The sequence below is a fragment of the Globicephala melas genome, chromosome 2 (assembly GCF_963455315.2).
Source record: "Globicephala melas chromosome 2, mGloMel1.2, whole genome shotgun sequence".
Taxonomy (NCBI): domain Eukaryota; kingdom Metazoa; phylum Chordata; class Mammalia; order Artiodactyla; family Delphinidae; genus Globicephala; species Globicephala melas.
In genome coordinates this window covers 70,432,156-70,451,470 of record NC_083315.2, presented here as the reverse complement: position 1 = coordinate 70,451,470, position 19,315 = coordinate 70,432,156, and the positions used below count along the sequence as shown (strand labels likewise).

Genomic DNA, 19,315 nt, shown 5'->3' with positions numbered 1-19,315 from the left:
GCTTTCCACCTAGAACGCTCCAGCTGTCCCCCTGCTGTCTCCAGAATGAGGTCCCAACTCCTCAGCCAGCTCACGGGCCCCTCACTCTGGCCCTGGTCCATCTCCCCAGCCCCTGTGCTCCTCACTGAGGTCCCTGGTAGTGCCCAGAACCTGCCAACCTAGGTGATCATTGCACAGTCTGTCCCTTAACCCTAAAGGCTCTTTCAGCCCCTGCCCTTTGCCTGGCTAGCTCTTACATGTCCTCCAGGTCTCAGCTTAGACATCACCTCCTCCAGGAAGCCTTCTCTAATCCTTTCCCAAGTGAGGGCACTCTTTTCTGTGGTTCATCTCTCTGCTTTGTAAGGCCTAATTCACTGTCTCCTCCCAGATTCTCAGTCTTATTCATGCCTTATTCATCATTTCCTCAGCACCTAGCCTAATACTTGGCACTTTGTTTTTACTCTATAAATGTTTATGGAATAAATGTGAATCCTTATCTTGGGCTAACTAAAAACTTTGATTGGTTTTCAGATCTGTCTTTGATTAATAACAAATGGGAGAACTAACTATTTCATTAATAATTTGTTAAACCTTTTAAACAATGGTATCCACGGAGGAGGGCAGAATAAAAGAGTGATGCATGTGTAGGGTACCATTACTCTCAGGTCCCTTCTAGGTAATAATTCCAGAAATTTATTTGTATAACATTTTGGCTCAGGATCATGAAAAACACCTATAAACTCGAAGGGCACTATCAATGAAGAACCTTTAGATTTGCAGGTCATAGGAGAATAGACAGTTACTCACGTTGGAATCACCAGTTTGCCTCTGGGCTTCCTGGTGGGCAAAGCCAAAAGGGGAAACAGTCATTTGCATGACTGCCTCAGACCCGCTACAAAACCTCTTTGTTCCACAACCTTCACAGTCACCTTTTCTCCTTTCTCCACTTCTTGTGCAGTTCCCAGAAGATGGAGTACCAAGGAGAGGCCTCCCTACAAAAGCAGCAGGCGCCATTTGCCAGTGTCACCATTCCCTGCTGTAAGCAAGTCTCACCCTCATCATAACCAAGGAGCCCTTTCTAAGCCAACTGTCCCAAAAGGTGGGGGCAGCATGACCATCTGCCCTGAAGCTAACCACGGGCATCCTTACGAGATCTGCATGGGTCTCCTATTCACCCAGAACTCATACAGCTGATCTAGTCACAAGTTAATGATTACAAACTCATTTAAAAAGTTAAGATGAGCTAAATGAGCCATTTTATGTAGAGTCATGCCAGTTCTTTTTTTTTTATATACTGCAATTTTATTTCAGTCGCACAAATGAAGTTAGCATGTAGGAAATTTAAATGAAACAGTACGGTAAAAATAGCAGAGAACCAAAAACTCTAATAAGGAAGTCCACCTAAAGCATGAGAATTCAACATTCATTAGTGTTTCATCTTCAGTTTTGATTGACACTTGATGCTTGCAAATTTTGAAACAAACTTTGAGATCATGATGACTATTCTGAAGAGATTTCAGCACCAGCACTAAGGTTTGTACATTCAGTTGGTTTGCAATTGACTTGTTAGCCATTTACACAGTGTATAGTACAGATTTGTCACAGGTCAGATCACAGTGTTGAAGGAAAGAAGTACCTTCCTGTAATTAGAAAGGATCCCTTAAACTGCACTCAGCTTAAGACATGCAACGTACAAAAGCACAAAAACCATCATAATATTGCGGCTCCAAGGAACATAGTTTTGATAAGGAAAGTAACCTAAGCTTCTGCTTCCCGTTTTAATTACTGAAATCTCTAACAATGACAAAACTGTCACATAGGACAGTTACGTCAGTCCTGAGTCAACCTTTATGGACATGAGGAGGTGGCAGCTCGTATTTGTTCCTTCCTGGTTGGCAAAAATTAAATGTTTGCCAGGTCACTGGAAAGCTTGTTCCTTAAAGGAATACTTTTGTGAGTTAAAAAAAAAAGAAAAAGAGCCCGTCTATGGGAATTCCCTGGCGGTCCAGTGGTTAGGCCTTGGTGCTCTCACTGCCGTGGCCCAGTTCAATCCCTGGTCAGGGAACTAAGATCCCACAAGCCATGTGTCTCAGCCAAAAAAAAAAAAAGCACCTAATTTATTTTGTTTACAAATACTTGTCATACTGGTCCAACACCACTAAAAAGTGTAAGTGAACTGTGGCTTGACTGAAAATTGAAAGAAGTTACAGTTCAAAATCTAATATGATTCCCCATCATTCCTATATGCTGTGTTGGACAGCATGCATACTAGCCATTATTTTTACATTTTCTTGCCCCTACTGTTTCACTATTTAATTGTTGATCAATTAAATCATTTCAGCTCCTTTCTCTGTGCTCTTAGCATCGAACAGGGTGCTTCTTGGTATTTGTGGAACAGCTACCATATTTCATTGCTTCTAGATGCCGTGGATTATAAGATATATCCCACTTACAGAGATGCTAAAATAAAAAAGTTGCATCTGAGACTCAATGAAATACCGTCTTTGTCCACAGCAGGTCCTGGCTCTCTCTCTTTTTTTTTTTTTAACATCTTTATTGGAGTATAATTGCTTTACAATGGTGTGTTAGTTTCTGCTTTATAACAAAGTGAATCAGTTATACATATACGTATGTTCCCATATCTCTTCCCTCTTGTGTCTCCCTCCCTCCCTATCCCACCCCTCTAGGTGGTCACAAAGCACCGAGTTGATCTCCCTGTGCTATGCGACTGCTTCCCACTAGCCAGCTATTTTATGTTTGGTAGGAGGCAAGAATATACAGTGGAGAAAAGACAGCCTCTTCAATAAGTGGTGCTGGGAAAACTGGACAGGTACATGTAAAAGTATGAAATTAGAACACTCCCTGGCTCTCTTTCTTGGCCATGCGGTGTGACCCTGGGAAGAGTCTGGCTGTGCTCTTGGGCTCCGCAGTCGTGCCTGCACCCTTCACCCCTGTGGCCGCCCCTGCAGAGGAAGACAGTAACAGACCAGGAGAGAGGGCCCCTGCTCCCTTCAAGGAGACGTGGAGCCTGCTGAGACAATCTCTGGTCCATTCTCCGTGGAAAACGAGACCTTCTAGTCTCTGCCCGGGGCGGCTTCACACACCTGCTCTGAATTCAGCCTTTTTGCTTTCAATCTTTCTTCTAAGCTGGTTTACCCCACGGGCTCCTCTCTCTCCCCCTGCTGGGGATGGGCTGCCAAGGGCTTTAACTGGCTTCTGAATGCCTGGGGCTTGAGACCAGCATGAAGCAGAGAGGGCAAGTTTGAGCACAGCCAGAGGCCTGACGGAGCCCCTGGCAGGACCCCCTCCCAGCCCTCGCCAGCCAACTCTCAGCCTGCAGTTCCAAGGCTTGTCTCTGCCCCAGGCGGGTGACAGTCCCTGCACGGGGCTGGACTTACGTAGCTCAGAGCCCTGGTAGCCCAGCTCCAGATTTCTTCCCAGCTCCACTCCTGAACCCTAAATCAAGGCTCAGCCCAGAGGCTCAGGGGGGAGTAGCACCCTGCCCCCGTGGCTGGGCAGGGAGGCAGGGCGTGCTCCAGTGACTTCAGCTGCGTGGCTGAGGTGACCACGGCTATGGAACCAGATATCTGGTGCCTAGATGCCAGGAAAGTTCCCCGGGCGATGAGCTCCAGCTCGACCCCTGGTCTGAAGGATAAGGCTGGGAAGAACTTTCTGGCCTGTGACGCCCGTGGGACAAGGGCTTGGCGCCCTTGGGGTTTTTTTGCTCAATCACTTTTTTTCTCACAAGGGAAACTCCTTTTGTTTGTTCAGAATATAAAAAGAATACCTCCTCACTGTTAAAAACTCAGGCAGTTCAGAAAAGCACGAAGAAGTAGATCCTTTCTAACAAAACTCAGGTTTGTTTGGTATTGTGGAGTTTACCAGGCAGAACTCCACCATAACTCTGTGAAGTAACGGGAAAGAAGACGATTAGCTACACGTGCTCACTGTTCGCCAGGCACTGCGAGCCTGCTTCTGTGTATTATTTAATCCTCGCCATGACTCTGAAGCAAAGCAGAGTTTCTCAAACTTGAGTGTGTATCAGAATCACCTGATGGGCTTGTTAAAACAGACTGCTGGGCCCAGCGCCAGAGTTTTTGATTTGGAGGTAAATCTGGGCAGGGCCCGAGAATTTGCGTTTCTAACAGAGTCATATATGGTGCTTTTCTTGCTGCTAAAAGAACAGGCGGTGAAGGGTTTGGGTTTTTCCTCCCAGGCTCCTCCCATGAGTTTCACTTGTAGTTCTGAGTGTTTGGGAAGGGCATCCCAAGCCCCAGGTGATGTTGGTGCTGCCCTTCCAGGCGCCACTGAGGTAGATGCTATTACTGCTCCCATTTTGTAGTTGAGAAAACCGAGCTCCAGAGAGGTTGTTACTTTCCTAAGACCATTTATCCAGAAAGTGGCCTAGCTGCTATTTCCAGGAGGTCTGCCTGGTTCTGGGCTTTGTCCACTCTCCACTTCTTCCTCCTGGTTTTCTGTCTCACCCGTCCCTCGCCCCCCATGACACTACACCCGCCTTTAGGAACAAATGCTAGCTTCCCTAGTTTTTCACCCAGCTGGTAAGGCCAGCTGTGAATATGAACATGCAGGCATTTGGGCAGCTACAGGCCGAGATCCTCCAGAACACACAAACCTCAATTCTGCAACTCAGGAAAGATGAGAAATCATGACGCGCGGGTAGACCACACCACATCCAGGCAGACCCTGGATGTCACAACTTCAGTTAGAAGTAACTGGAACCATAGCACAGATTTAAAAAATCACAGCGGGTTGGACTGCTAAGCCTCGAGGGAAATCCCCAAGACACAGGGCTTAGGGATTCAGTTCCCTGGCATGAAAAACATGTTTTGGCCTTTTTTGTTCTCTCTCCCTCTTTCCCATAAGAGTCCTTTGTGCCTCTTGTCCTTCATCCTCAGGATGGCAGTGGGAACGGGGGAGAAGTCACTGGGGTATTGTGAGTTGTCCAGGCCTCTACCTTTGGTAAAGACGACAGTTCTCCGTAATAAAATCAGCCTATTAATTGCACATGCTCCCTAACTGCTGTTCTAAGTTCTCCCTTTAGCTCTAATTTAATCTGTTTTTTATACTGCCTTTGAGTGTGAAGGTCACACGGTGCCTTTGCCTACTACAAAAGTAAAGCTTCCTAGCTTCCTTGCATGTGTTCCATGTCTTGTTCTAGCTTGGGAAGGATGTCCCGAACCCCAGAGATAGTTTGTTTATAGTAACTTAATATTCCAGCAGATGCTGGACAGAAGGGGGTGGAGGTGGGAGCCTGGAGAACCAATGAGGTTCGCTCCAATGGAGGATCCCTTCCTAATTCCCAAAGGAAATTCTTTAAAACAGAGCGTCTGTTGTCTGGGAGAAAGGAGAGCAGTTAAGGAATGAGGTGGCAGTGCCTGGTCACAGGGAGTCCTGACAGAGCCCGGGACCAAGAAGCTGGGCAGGAGGGCCTACGAGCCCGGTGCCCGGCACCAGCAGGCTAAGCTGCCATCTTTCCAGCGTCCCCGATCTGGGATGGAGGGGTGGATGCCTTGCGAGACCCTGACTTGGGGAGAAGTGGGACTCATTCACCTGCCAGGAGGGGGGTTGGCTTCCTCTTCCCCTTACATCTCATCTCCCATGACGGTTTGTCTTATTTCTCCCAAATGATGAACAGTGGTATTTGTCTGTTTCTGAACTAGCTCACACTGGAGGAGCACCAGAGCAGTGTCTGGCATCCTCTGGGATGGAGCCCCATGTCCGTTCTCTGCTCACGCGATGCGTTCCTGGGTCGTTAGCTTCAATACAGTCACTCCTTTTGGTTGCTCTGTTATTTTGAACACGCTGAGGGTTTTTTGGTTGTTTCTTGTGGGAGGGCTGAAAAATCTCTTGGGGTAAGGATGACTCTCCCAGCCAGCTGGAATTTTTTCACTCTTTTATTGACTATAATATACATACAGAAAAGTGCACGTATCGTAAGTGAACAGCTTGATGGATTTTCACAAACTGAACACAGCACCCGTGTCAAGGGACGAAACGTGACCAATATGCCCTCCTTCCAGTCACCTCCGCACCCCAAGGGCAACTGCTACCCTGCCTTCTAACAGCAGAGATGCACTTGAGCAGACTGGAGTTCAGCCTTCTCTCACGTGTCAGCCTGACTTGCAGTTGCCCTCCATTTCAGAGTTGGTGGCTCCGCAGGATTGAATTGGGGCTGATTGCAGGGGGTAGGGCTCTGACCCAGCACATCCCAACGCGTACCCAGCTGCTGCTCCAGCCACCCGGGAGGAGCACTCAGGGGCAGGGCTGTCTCCATCCTGGCTGCCAGACGGTCCTCCTGTCTGCAGGGGGCCATCCGGGAGGTTAGCCTGGTGAGTCAGTGTGGAGAGGGGATGGGGCTCGAGTTCTCTTTCCGTGTGCTTCTAGAAGTCCTATCATGTGTTCCTGGAAGCGAGAGGCCCGCAGAGTAGGATGACTCAGCGGCATCTATGTGAAAAGTAGCTGAGGTCTGCGCCCTGGGAAAACCAGCATGTGGCCTTGGGTTGGACTTGCCCCATTTGATGCAGCCTGTATTGTTTGGAAACCATCCTTCCCTCCCCCGCTACCCCCGGCACCTATGCCAGGCTCTCTGTTTACTTGTGTGACTCCAAGCACAAGTGCCAGCTGCCAGCCTGGACCTGTTTGCCTCCTTCACTGGCCCCCACTGACCTGACTCCACATCACGTGTGCTCATTTCACTAATAAAAAACCAGGTTTGCCTCTGTGCTCGCCCGCATGCATGCCATGCATCTTTAGACTCTGCCCTTTGCTTCCTCAGCAAAGAGCTGCTCTAACTGTACGCAGGAGGGACAGAGGGCTGGCCAGCGCTAATGGTCAGGAAGAAGTGCTTCTGGACTGGTCGGTACGGCTGGACAGAAAGGCCCTCCCTTGGGGAGCACCATGTCATGCCTAAGTGGCAGTAAGATTTTCCTCCTACACCTTCTTGACACCGTGTCTCTCTGTTCTCCGTAACTTCCTCGCCCTGCCTAGGGGCGCTGTCCCGCAGACGAAGGGAGCCCTGGGGAGACGTGACTTGTGTCTCCACTCCACCTGGGAAGCCAGTAGAAGAGGTGTGGGGCAAGTTACCTCTGACTCAGGCTAGAAAGGTCTTGGGAACCATCTGGTCAGAGGTTCTCTAACAGAGTGCCTAAGAATCACCTGAAATAGACAGGTTTTTCAGGTTCCCTCCCTCCCCCAGATCCAGGCTGCGGCTCAGAAATCTGTATATCTGGAAGGCATTCCAGGTGATTCTGATGCAGGTGAGCCCAAGCCATAGCTTGAGGAACACTGATCTGGATAACCCCTTCCCCAGGTCACAGATGGGGAGAAAGCAAGACCCCGAGGGCTCACGTGCTTCCTCCAGACCATATGGAATAAGGTCCAGAACTTGAGTCCCACCTTCGTTCCGTGCCTACACTGCTCCTGTCTCCTCCCACACACTGAACCTGCCCAAGGGGCCCTGATCCCCAGACTGCACGAATTCCTCCTTTGTCAGGTCTCTTGCCCTACCCTTCCCTCTTACTGCCGCCACTGTAAACTGGATGTTAAGATACAGAATGGGGTTTCTTCAAAGGCCAAACACCTTCCGGCCTCCCTCCCATCCTTCCTCTTCCACCACCTACCACCCCCTACTCTCCTTAAAATGCAAATTACCCCCTGCCCCGCCCCTCCATCCATTGGACAAAGTGGGAAGAGCCTGGCCTCCCCCTCCATGCTGCCCCTGATTCTTTTTTTAATTTAGAACAATATTTATTAATGAAATATATTCACCTTAGAGAAGTCCATACAACACTCTCAATAGAATAGAATACTGTTGACACAATGCAATCGTTATAGCTTTAACAACATGTTACCAAAAGATGGACATACATGAAGCTTTTATTTGTGGTAGTGAGGGAAATAACATTCAACTCCAAAAAATAACGATGAGATACACAGGCGTCGAATTGCCTTCTCATATTAAGAAAACGTGTAGACACAAAACTATTATTATTTTTGAGAGAAGTAAAAATCTATTCCAAGAAAACAATGTATCTTGATAATAATAGTCATAGTCTACTTTTATTGGGTGCTTGCTGTAGAACAGGTATCAATACTGTGCCAGCCCATTTCACATGGATCTCACCATTCGATCCTCACAGTAACCCTGTGGTTGGTACCATTAGTAGAAAGTCTAACATAGGCCTTTAGAACAGCAACAATGCCTTCCTGTTGCACAATGTTAGTGTTTTGGGGGGAAAAAAAAGGCCTGCTGTGTCTCACGTTTTTCTCTCTGTATTTTGGGATAATTTAAAGTATTAGCTAAATGTTGTTGAAAAACATTTTTTTTAGTATTTTGTTTTATTTTGCATGTTTTGGTAAGGCAATCACAGGATAAACATTCAAACTTTACGGACAGTGAAAAGTAACTCTTCCCTCCCAGAGCTGACCCCTAGTCCCTCAGTACTCCTTTCCAGGGGCCATTACTGTTTCGGTTTCTCCTGAATCCTTCTAGAAAAATTCCGTGCAAACACAAAGTTACAGTGTACACACATGGTGCCACGTATACAGACTATACCTGGCTTTTTTCATTTGACCACCTAGCTTGGAGATGGGAGATGGGCCAGCATCCTTACTTACAGACCTGCTGCAGTCTTTTAATACGTGACCCAACCTATCTTTCTGACCTTAGATTCCATCCCTCCCCTGTAACGACTTCTCTACATGTTTTCCCTCAAATGCCGTCTTGCTCGTTCTTGCCTCCATTCATGTGATACCATCATCAACTTGGCCAATAGCACTTCCTTCCCATCGTACTGAATCCTCCCCATCCTCCAAGGTCCGGTTGAAAACCCTCTTCCTCCAGGAAGCCTTCCTTGACCATCTAGCCCTAGCACTCTCGTCCTCCTCTGAACCATCAGAGTGCTGAATCGTTTACTTGTTATCTGCTATTATTACCTATTATATTCTGCTTGGAATTGTGAGCTTTAAGTAATTCCCATCTACAGACCACAGCCTATGCTTCTAATTACCCACCCACTTAGCAACGTGCCTTGCCCATAATAAGTACGTAAGGGATGTTAGTAGCAGTGGAGCCATGCAATGCTAGAGCCAAAGAGACCTTGGCCTGGAGGTAGCTGGTTGATTAGCTCAGGGACTTTTCTCTGCCTCTCGGGCTAACAAACATCCAAAGGCTAACTAGCAAATCCAAATCAGATCTTTCTCTGGATTCTGCTTCCTCTGTAGTAATCAACTTCCCTGCCTGTCACCACCCCTCCTGTGCCAGTGAGGCCAGTTCCACCCTCCTGCTCCCCATAACAATGTCTCTTGCACATCCCTCGTTACTCAGTCCCAAACAAGTCATTATTAACATTCCTGCGCTTGCCAGTGGACCCTAGAGCTTGACCCCCATCCCCGCTCCAGCTGATGACCAAATTTCCCATTCATTGCAACACATGAGCTAAGCCGATTTCAAGCTGCTTATCTCGAAACCTCTTTGCACACTTGATGTCCCTGTCTCTCCATTTAAGACAAGCATTCCTCTTTCACTAAGGACTGACCATCACTGCTTGGTCCACTGCTTGCTTACAAACACGGCAACGAGAAGTTAATTCTAGACACACTGGCAGCTTAAGTTCTCGGGCCTGAGCCTAACTTTCAGAAAGGAGCCCTTTATTCTTTGTTTACTGTAGAATAAATGTCCTCCAGAGGAGAAGGGCACTCTCCTGCCTAGGGCCCTTGCAGTCTGAAGGTAACCTGGGCATCCTCACCTGGGTGGTTTGCAGGAATCTGAAAGCCTTACACTGTGACTCGCAGTTCAAATGCACAAAGCAGGCTCAGCTCCTTGGAGAAAGAGCTGTCTGAGACCCGTGTGGAGCAAGTCTTTAGAGAGGACGTTGTGCCCTCTTTTAACAATACCAGAACTGCTCTCCCCAACCCCCCCAAATAACCTCTACAGATCAAGAAGTTTCTGACTTTCTCATTAAATAGTCATCTCCTCAAAAAAGTATTTAAGATCTCTACTTACCTATATAGGTCCACTTGGATCCTGCAAAGAAGAAAAAGAAAAAAAGCGAGTAAGTACAACTGAGCTTGAACAAGTTAGAGAAAACATGGCAGATTTTATTTTTAAATGGGTGAAATTAAAAGGAGGTGGATGCCCAGAACTTCAGACTTTTTCAACATGGAGAAAAGGGAATCCTTATGCACTGCTGGTGGGAATGTAAATTGGTGCAGCCACTATGGAAAACAGTATTGATCTATAGGTTGCTCAAAAAAATTAAGAACAGAACTGCCATATGGTCCAGCAATTCCACTCCTGGATATTTATCCAAAGAAAACAAAACACTAATTAGGAAAGATATATGCACCCCTATGTTGATTGCAGCATTATTTACAATAGTCAAGATATGGAAGCAACCCAAGTGACCATTAATAGGTGAACGGATAAAGAACTGAGATATATATATATATATATATTCCATAGATATATATATGGAATAGTACCCCGCCATAAAAAAGAATTAAATCTTGCCATTTGTGACAACCTGGCTGGACCTAGAGAGTATTATGCTAAGTGAAATAAGTAGAGAAAGACAAATACTGTATGATTTCACGTATATGTGGAATCTAAAAATCCAACCAAATGAGCAAACATAACAAAAGAAACAGAGATACAGAGAATAGGTGGTTTCCAGAGGAGAGGTGCATGGAGGGAGGATAGAAATAGGTGATGGAGAGTAAGAGGTACAAGCTTCCAGTTGCAAAATAAATGAGTCACTGATATGAAATGTACAGTGTGGGGAATATAGTCAATAACTAATATCCTTGGATGGTGACATTTTAATTGTATAGGAAAAAATCACTGTGTTGTATAATAGGAGCTAACATAGTGTTGTAGGTCAATATACTTCAAAAACAAACAAACTTACTCATAGAAAAAGAGATCTTATTTGTGGCTACCAGAGGCAGTGGGTGAGGGCAGGGGGAGTTGGATGAAGATGACCAAAAGGTACTAACTTCCAGTCATAAATAAGTACTAGGGATGTGATGTACAACATGCTAAATATAATTAACACGGCTGGACGTTACATATGAAAATGTTAAGAGAGTCCTAAGAGGGGCTTCCCTTGTGGCGCAGTGGTTGAGAGTCCGCCTGCCGATGCAGGGGACACGGGTTCGTGCCCCGGTCCGGGAAGATCCCACATGCCGTGGAGCGGCTGGGCCCGTGAGCCATGGCCGCCGAGCCTGGGCGTCCGGAGCCTGTGCTCCGCAGCGGGAGAGGCCGCAACAGTGAGAGGCCCGCGTACCACAAAAAAAAAAAAAAAGAGAGAGTCCTAAGAGTTCTCATCAGAAGGAAATTTTTTTTTTCTATTTAATTTTGTACCTATATGAGATGATGGGTGTTCACTAAACTTACTGTGATAATCATTTCATGATATATGTAAGTCACATCATTATACTGTACATATTAAATTTATACAGTGCTGTGTGTCAAGTATATCTCAATGAAACTGTAAGAAAAAAATTCTTTTTAATTAGAAAAAAAAAACCTTTTTCAGAGTCTGTGTCAGAACAACTGCTTCTCAGAGCAGCTGTGCTCCCAGGGGAGACAAAGCACAAGGCAGTGATTTTTTGCAGGGGCCCAGGGGTTAGGGAGGGCGCTGCTTGAACGGAAGCCTCCCGTATATCTTAGAGAAGCCAAATTTCATCACCTGAATGGGTAATAAAGTCACAAGGCTCAAAACTCAAAAGCCACCAAGAGGTACACAGTGAAAGTGATTCCTGCCACCCGAACTCCCTGCTTCATTAGACTTCATTTCACCAGCTGATGGGAACACTTGCACCGTGTGACTGCACACACAGGTCTCTGTATTCTGTCCCCCCCGCCTTTTTGCATTGCATCTTGCTTTTTCCCACTTAACAACACAGCCTGGAGAAGAGTTCACCTCAGTACATAAAGAGGAGAAAACTAATCCCCAAAGGAAAGTTTTTCTTTGAGGAAGCTGCCACCCTCATCTGAGTTAGAATTCCAGGGGCAGTGGCAATGTGGAGGAGAGGTCCTGCCAAGAATATAATGAAAGTCACCTATCACTTCCCACTCCACACCCTTCACTCATAAAAGTCCTTTGTGCTGACAGCAAAACATAGTTTTAAAAAGTCATTGCATAGTACACCTGAAACTAACACAACATTGTTTAATCAACTATGCTCCAATATAAAATAAAAATTTTTTTAAAAGTCGTTGCATAAATAACCAACAAGGACCTACTGTATAGCACAGGGAACTATATGCACGGAACTATCTTGTAATAACCTATAAGGGAAAAGAATCTGAAAAAGAATATATAGATATATGTATAACTGAATCACTTTGCTGTATACCTGAAACTGACAATATTGTACATTAACTATACTTCAGTTTTTAAAAAGTCGTTGCAGAGCTGTGCTCTCATTACCCTGCTGGCACACCTCCCTCTTCATCTCCAGGAGGAGCCTGAGACCCCAAACTGAGACTCAGGGTGTCTCGGGACACATCACAACGAGGGGACTGTTCAACTCCTATGTCCCTCTCTCCCAGCTTCTCCCAGTGCCTCTGAGATTCTCGGCCCACCAGGGTACTGATGCAAGAGGAAGACTCACATCTCCTTTCTCTCTTGGGAATGATTTGCAGTAAAACTTACCTGACCAACCATCTGGTAGTCACTTATCACAACTGGGCATTTCCTACTCAAGCCAATGGTGGTTTTGAAAAGCGAAAAGAGGATTTTGTTTGTTTTTTCTTTGTAAGCTGGTTTAATGTCCTATTTGTTTTGTTGTTCTGTTTCATTTCTTTGCCTCGGTCTTTTTAATTTTCAAATTCAATTGGCAATTTTTCAAATTACACTTGTACATGGTTTAAAGAGTCAGATGGTTCTATAAGGCTTTTAATAAAAATATTGGTCCCCCGACATTCCCTAGTCACTTTCCTGCTCCCTATGGCAACCACTGTGAATTCTTTTAAAATGATTCTCTTGGCATTATCTCATCTCTATAAAACATGCCCATGTTGTGCCTTCATGATTTGCTTTGGTTTAGGCATTATTTGTTGACATCCCACTTTGGAAGAGATGGATTGAGGGCTCTTTCACATACCTGCAACCCGACACCTCGTTTTATAGATGAGAAAATGAAAGTCCACAAGGAGAAGCGGAAGATCAGTGCCTGCTAAGAAGCATATCTCCACATTTCCCATCACTTCCCACGAACTTAGAGAATCTTTGAGTCTCCTTCCCAATCTTTGGGGTAGAGGGGGGAGTCCAGACCCCTTAGAGTATTTGATCAGTACTATGGACCTTTCCTCACTAAAAATGCCCACTAACACAACATTGTAACGCAACCATACGCTAATAAAAATTAATTTTTAAAATGCCCGTAAGCTTGGACACAAAATTTCATGTACAGTTAACTTAAGGAGGTCCATAGAACCATGTTAGGTGTTTTTTTGTTTGTTTTGTTTACTGTAAGCTTCTTTGCCATAAACATCTTCGCTGCTGCATAATTAATTGGCATTAAGACAATTTTTCTGTGGAAGATCAAATAACTAGTTGAAAGTTTTGGTTTGACAGTTTGGTTTCCACTGGTTGAAGTGCATTAGCGTTTCTTGCAGTCAGTGCAGTGATGTTATTGATGTCTTTATCCAGCTGACCGATGACGATCATTTGCCCCAAGAGTTGGTTTCTCATTTTGAAACACACTACATTGGAGGAGAAAGAGGCAGAAGGCCTCGAAGGTGCAGAGTTGAGCCAACATTTCCCACAGAACTTTGAAACATCTGTCACTAGAGATGTGACAAGATGCCAAGAATACACCACAGGGTAGAGGCTTTCACAGTGCAACACAAAGCTCAGGTAAAAACATGCATCCCTGTATTCGGAAACTGATACCTCTCTCAATGAAGGAAGAAATGTTAGCGAGAACGAAAAAGTGCACTGCCGAATGAGGAGATGAATCAACAAACCAAAAAGAAAAAGAAAGAAAGAAAGAAAAAGGTATAAAATACTATGAATGAAAGACTTGGAAGACAAATACTTAGGTACAACCCACAAAATAAAATCAGTTATTTGCACAGTAGTGCCATGAATCTACACACGTTTTAAATGTATTCAAATATTTTGTATTTTGCAATAAAGTCTTTTAAATTGTTAATTATTTATGTTTCACTGTGTCCTTTTTTAAAAAAATTTTTATTGGAGTTTAGTTGATTTACAATGTGTTAGTTTCCGGTGTACAGCAAAGTGAATCAGTTATACATACACATATGCACTCTTTTTTAGATTCTTTTCCCGTATAGTTCATTACAGAGTATTGAATAGAGTTCCCTTTGCTATACAGCAGGTCCTTATTAGTCATCTATTTTATATATAGTAGTGTGTATTATGTTAATCGCAATCTCCCAATTTTTCCCTCCCCTCTCCTTTACCCCCAGTAACCATAAGTTTGTTTTCTACATCTGTGACTCTGTTTCTGTTCATTATGTCCCTCTTGATATCCCTCTTTTACTTTTATTTTCTACAGCAAAATTGCCTTATGGGTCAATTAGTTACGCAGCGAAAGTGCTTGCGGCAAAGATGCTTACAGGCGAAAGTACACAGGGCCCCACAGACCCCCTGAAACTTGCTATGGACCGGATGGGAGTTAACAGTCCCCAGATTAACCTCCTCTGAATTAGCAATTGGATGAAGACATCCAGAACTGTGGGGAACCCAAACTTGTATGTGACCCCCAAGTTTACTGCTAGCCTTTTACTGAAACAGTAGTGAAAAGGAACAAAACAGCCTGGCTTTGGAACCAAGCTACAGAAGACTTCAAACCTCTTTTCCGAACATTTCCCCTCAGCGTTCTGTTTGAGGGCTTCTGTTAAAATAGAATCATGGATTTCAGAGGCAAAGGAAGCCAGGTGATTGCCACTTAGCCAGGCAGAGCACTTGGAGGCCCAGGTTGTGAAACCCCACAAAGAACGGGGAAGTTTGTCCTCACTGCTTCCCTGAGAGACATAGGCCACTCGGTGATCCTGGAGGCCACCAGGAAAAACATCTGCTACCTCTGAGCAGTCCTGCCTTGGCCAGAAATTTTAATTGCACCTGCACCAAAATCAAATCATGGCCTTAATAACCTGCATCTTCTGCTACTTTCCTCAAAGCTTGCTAAGCTGCGGTTTCCATGTTGTTGCAGCTCTCATCCTCAGATGAGGTATCAGCATAATACTCTGGTAGGCTCAGGGCCCAGTGTGATCGAGTGCATCAGGGAGTGTAAGGGCTCAGGTGGTGACACAGGACTGGGGAGTTGTTCTTAAAAAGCAGCAGCATCAGAGCAATCTTTCCTGCCCTCCTTTCTCTGAGCGAACCTGCTTGGCCCTCAGGACTTGGTGCTTTGGGTATCAAGGGCTGTGCCTGGAGGGGCTCAGAAGCTGGAGTCTGGGGAGGAGAAGCAAGGTAAAATGAAGGGGAGGGTGGGCTGAGTCAGGGGTTCTCATTGGATGAAGGTCAGGGCCCAGCCTGGTTCATTCAGTTCAGCCAGAACTGAAGGCAGGAAGATTTTATAAAGGAAGTGTGCCCCTTTGCTTTTTGGAAATGTCCCCTCCTGGTTTCCCACCTTTAGCTTTAGGGGCAAGGGTCTTCACAGAATTAAACTGACCCCACAGGCAGGCCAGGCAAAGGCCCCTGCGGTTACACCTCAGTAGCTTCCCGAGAGCACTGTTCCCTTTCCAAGAAGGTTATTTGTTCCATCCGGAGCCTTGGGAGGCCCGGCTGGATGCCTGTTAGAACCTGCAGACCCAGCTTATACTGGGCAAGGAGAATGTCCTGGGTGCCTTCGGAGAAAATGATGTTTACAGAGATTCGGGTCAGAGGTTCAGGGCCCTGCCTGCTTCCTGTCCTGGGTGCTAGAACCCACATCCACGCAGCCCAAGGCTGCCCAGCTCTTCACACCAGGCTCAGGCAAAGCAGGCTCTGCAGAGTTCATTGAAATGTTCCCCTCCAGCAGCTGAGAATTCCTAGGTTATGTCTGGAAGATGCAAGGCTTCACCTTATTATGCCCCTTCCCTCCCTAACCCTGATGTTCCCCAGTGCCAACAGCTGGGAGTTTAAGTGCCCCAGGCGGAGGGCGGACCACACTCTCCCCCTGTTGCCCAGCTTAACCCCGCTCCACCCTGAAACCTTGGGTTTAATACTGACACTTTACACCTCAGCGAGTTTTGCTTTGACCTTGTCCCTGGAGACAATTAAAAAGCCAAGAAACCTGCCTGAGGCATAACAGAATTTTAAAAGCTGTGTTCTTAGAATCAAGGGGTAAGCAGGCTGCCTCCTCAGTGTGGGGTGAAAGTAAATTTTTTACTGAAAACTTTCCCCAGCCCGACTGGGAGAAGGGGGAAGGGAGAAGAGCGCGGGGGAGAGGAGGGTATGGGAGGTCAGAGAAGCAGAGGGGGGAGGATGAGCTGCCCCCAGGGTGAGGGGAGTAACAGGCTTTCAGGAAAGAGGGCCGGTAAAGGGCTTCTCTCTCATCCTGGAGCAGCTTGGAGCTCTTTCAAGTCAATCAAACTTTGGGTCTCAGGGCAGCTTTCTTCAGAGGGGAATCTGTGTCAAAGTTTGCAGTTTTATAAATTAATTTCCACTTTTCTGTAACTGCTTTCTTCCACCCACCTTCTGCCCCACCAGATGAGGAAGATACTACCCAGCCTTTCATGCCAGCTGGTGGACTCGAACTGAATTAAGAAGAATGGCAAAGCTGCTGACAGCCAGGCTCCCCCCCCCCCCCGCCTCCCCTTGCCCTGCCCCATGGGCACCGTGACCTCTGAGGGGAGGGGGCTCCAGCTTCCATGCCGCTGAGCGGGACCAATTTCCCACTGCCACCACCCAGCCAGGGAGGGTGGATTGTCCGCCATTCTAGTCACTTTGGGCCCTTCTGTAAGTGTTTCAACCAAGCCTGGGTCCAGGAATGGTCACAGCTACAGATGTCCGTACAACTTGGGACAAACTGTCAAGGGCAGGAGCCACCATCCGTTACTCGGGAAGTTTCCATAAGTCACCCTCTACTCCCCCAGAAAAGCGCTCACCCAGCTGTGGAGAGGCAGGCAAAAGCCCTGACCTTGGCTGCTCTCTGCAACTCACTGCCCAGACCTAAGCCTACCGATGAGGCCCCTCCATCTCCTTCTGCTACTGGCTGGGCACCACCAGCCTCCAGCCCTTCAGGGTTCAAAGCCCTAATTACACTCAGAAATAAGCTGTGTGTGCTCGTCTGAGGGCACGCACACACACACGTGTACCAGAAGTAGAGCCCTTCTGGAGAAAAATAATGATTAAGGATGGGAGGCATCATTCCTTTGACTTGGAGGTGAAACAGTGGTAAAGAGCCTCTCATCCAAAGAAAAGCACCCACCACTGAGCAAACCCTCCCTGGTAAAGAGGCTGCCCAGAACACCCCGGTCACTCCACCATGTGCACGTGGATCGAGGCACAATATTTGAAATCCCGGTTCTGTTTCTCCTCCCCGGTTAGCAAATTCCCAAACCACCTCTCCAGAGCGGGAGTGCTCCGAGAACACACAAACATATTTTAATGCGAAGACGACGTGCGCCCTGGCAACCGGAGCCGATCCTGCATTCCACAGGAAAACGAAGCATCCTTTGTAAAAATGTGCTATTTTGAGACCATGCAGGTCCTTCCCCGCTCCCCCCAGATGATTTTTATCATTAACGAGCCCCGTGGAAATCCTTCTGCCCAGGTGTGGCTGATCGCTCGGGATTGTTAGGAAAGAAGAAACTTTACCGTTGTGTGGGGTTGGGTTAGAAGGCTGTTCCTTTAAGACCACGAGTAGGAGGACGGCAGCCGCGTGCAGGCTGCGGAGGGGCATCTTCTGGCGGCTGCTCGGGACAGGAGGCGGGCGCGGGCTGCCGGCAGCTGGGCTTCTCTCTCTCTGGCTCCGGCGCTGGGGCCGGCGGGGCGCGCACCGGGAGCTCGTGCGTGCAGCCGGGGCGCCAAGGGCGAGCACGTCAGTTCTTTGGGCTCCCGGCTCCCCGCGGGCTGCTTTTATGGAGAGACTCAGTCCTAAACGCATGATGTCACCGGGTGGAGGGTGGCGGGAGAACGCCCTGCCTACGGGAGGTCTGGCGCCCCAGTTCCAAGGTGAGTTGTAACCCTGACTTCAGCAGCTTTCCGCGGGACAGCGGCTCGGGCGCTCCCCGGAGCCGGGGCTGACCTGGGAACCCACTTCTCCGTGGGAGCCGCGGGCAGGCGTGGGGGAGATCCGCCTGCCTTGGCCCGGTCGGGAGGGGGTGCGTCTAGGGACTCGCTTCAGTGGCCACGCCCTTGGTCTGTCATTGCCCTTACTGAGAAGCCCCCTTAGTACAATGCCATCTGGGCAGGAGCCTCCTCTGGGCCCCAATCGTGTGCCTGCCTGGACTGGGCACACTTTAGGGACTGGACGACACAGGTGGGGTTTGGTGAGGGCTGCATTCAAATTACGAATTTCTGTGGACGGTACAGTGGGTCCTGATAAGGTCTTACCTTTGAAATTTAGACGCCAAGAAATTAACAGGTAAATATCACAGTGGGGATACAGTGTGAAATAGAAGCAGATATACAGATAAATAGACTAAACAGCTTTACTAAGCAATTAGACTTTGCTCTCATAACAGGTAAGTAGGCAAGGCTCATACTAGTTCATAATATCAATAGTTCTTTAGGAAGCTGGGAGGGGGGCGTCCCTTCTCTGGGGTAGCCGTGAAAGAAAGGGACTTAACGTTATTTACTGAGGACCTACTCAGTGTAAGGCTCTGTACCACGTGTTTTGCATCTTGGCTTAGATTGGTGTCTGAGTTCTGTTTTCAGTGCAGATTGTCATCCCCTGTTGCTCGTTTCTGCCCACTTTCCTCACGTGTCTGTATTCTTTTAAATATATGCATACATCTAGTCATATACTTGCGGTTCTGACCCTCTTCGTATTTAGTCCATGTTCAGTTGTTAAGTCAAAGGTCTTACTAACTTGCTGCCCCCAATGCTCACTAAACCTTCTTGCTGCTGTTACTGCCGCACGCTGTTCCCACCACTACCCTTGTCATTTGTGCTTCTGGCTTCCCTGGGTCCTCTGAACGTGTCTGCCCTGCTCCCCATGCTGGGCTCTGTCTCCTTCCTGCTCTGTGACCCTGCCTATTCTCTTGGCTCCCTGCTGCCTACAGATATGGCTCAGATCACATGGTCTGCTGAAGGGTGCCCACCCCCAGCCCTGGTATATGACCTTTGGTTTTGTTACCTGGACCAGCCTGCCTTCTCTTGACCACAGCGGCCTGACCAGCCCACACCTC

At 47.2% G+C, this 19,315-nt stretch overlaps 2 protein-coding genes across 3 annotated transcripts in view; one reads left to right on the top strand and one right to left on the bottom strand.

The window, feature by feature from the left end:
- Positions 1–1,067, top strand: part of APH1B (aph-1 homolog B, gamma-secretase subunit) — a 95,439-nt gene extending 94,372 nt beyond the window's left edge. Inside the window, exon 7 of the mRNA XM_030878939.3 lies at positions 938–1,067. The gene's annotated coding sequence lies outside the window, so the exon portion shown is untranslated. The remainder of the gene's footprint in view (positions 1–937) is intronic.
- CA12 (carbonic anhydrase 12) overlaps positions 1–17,865 on the bottom strand; it is a 60,061-nt gene extending 42,196 nt beyond the window's left edge. For both annotated transcript variants that reach the window (XM_030878934.2, XM_030878936.2), the window contains exons 1-2: positions 17,781–17,865; positions 10,004–10,024 (exon numbers count right to left, since the gene is read on the bottom strand). In XM_030878934.2, the coding sequence (XP_030734794.1) occupies positions 10,004–10,024; positions 17,781–17,865 (106 nt within the window). The remainder of the gene's footprint in view (positions 1–10,003; positions 10,025–17,780) is intronic.
- Between the last annotated feature and the right edge of the window lie 1,450 nt (positions 17,866–19,315).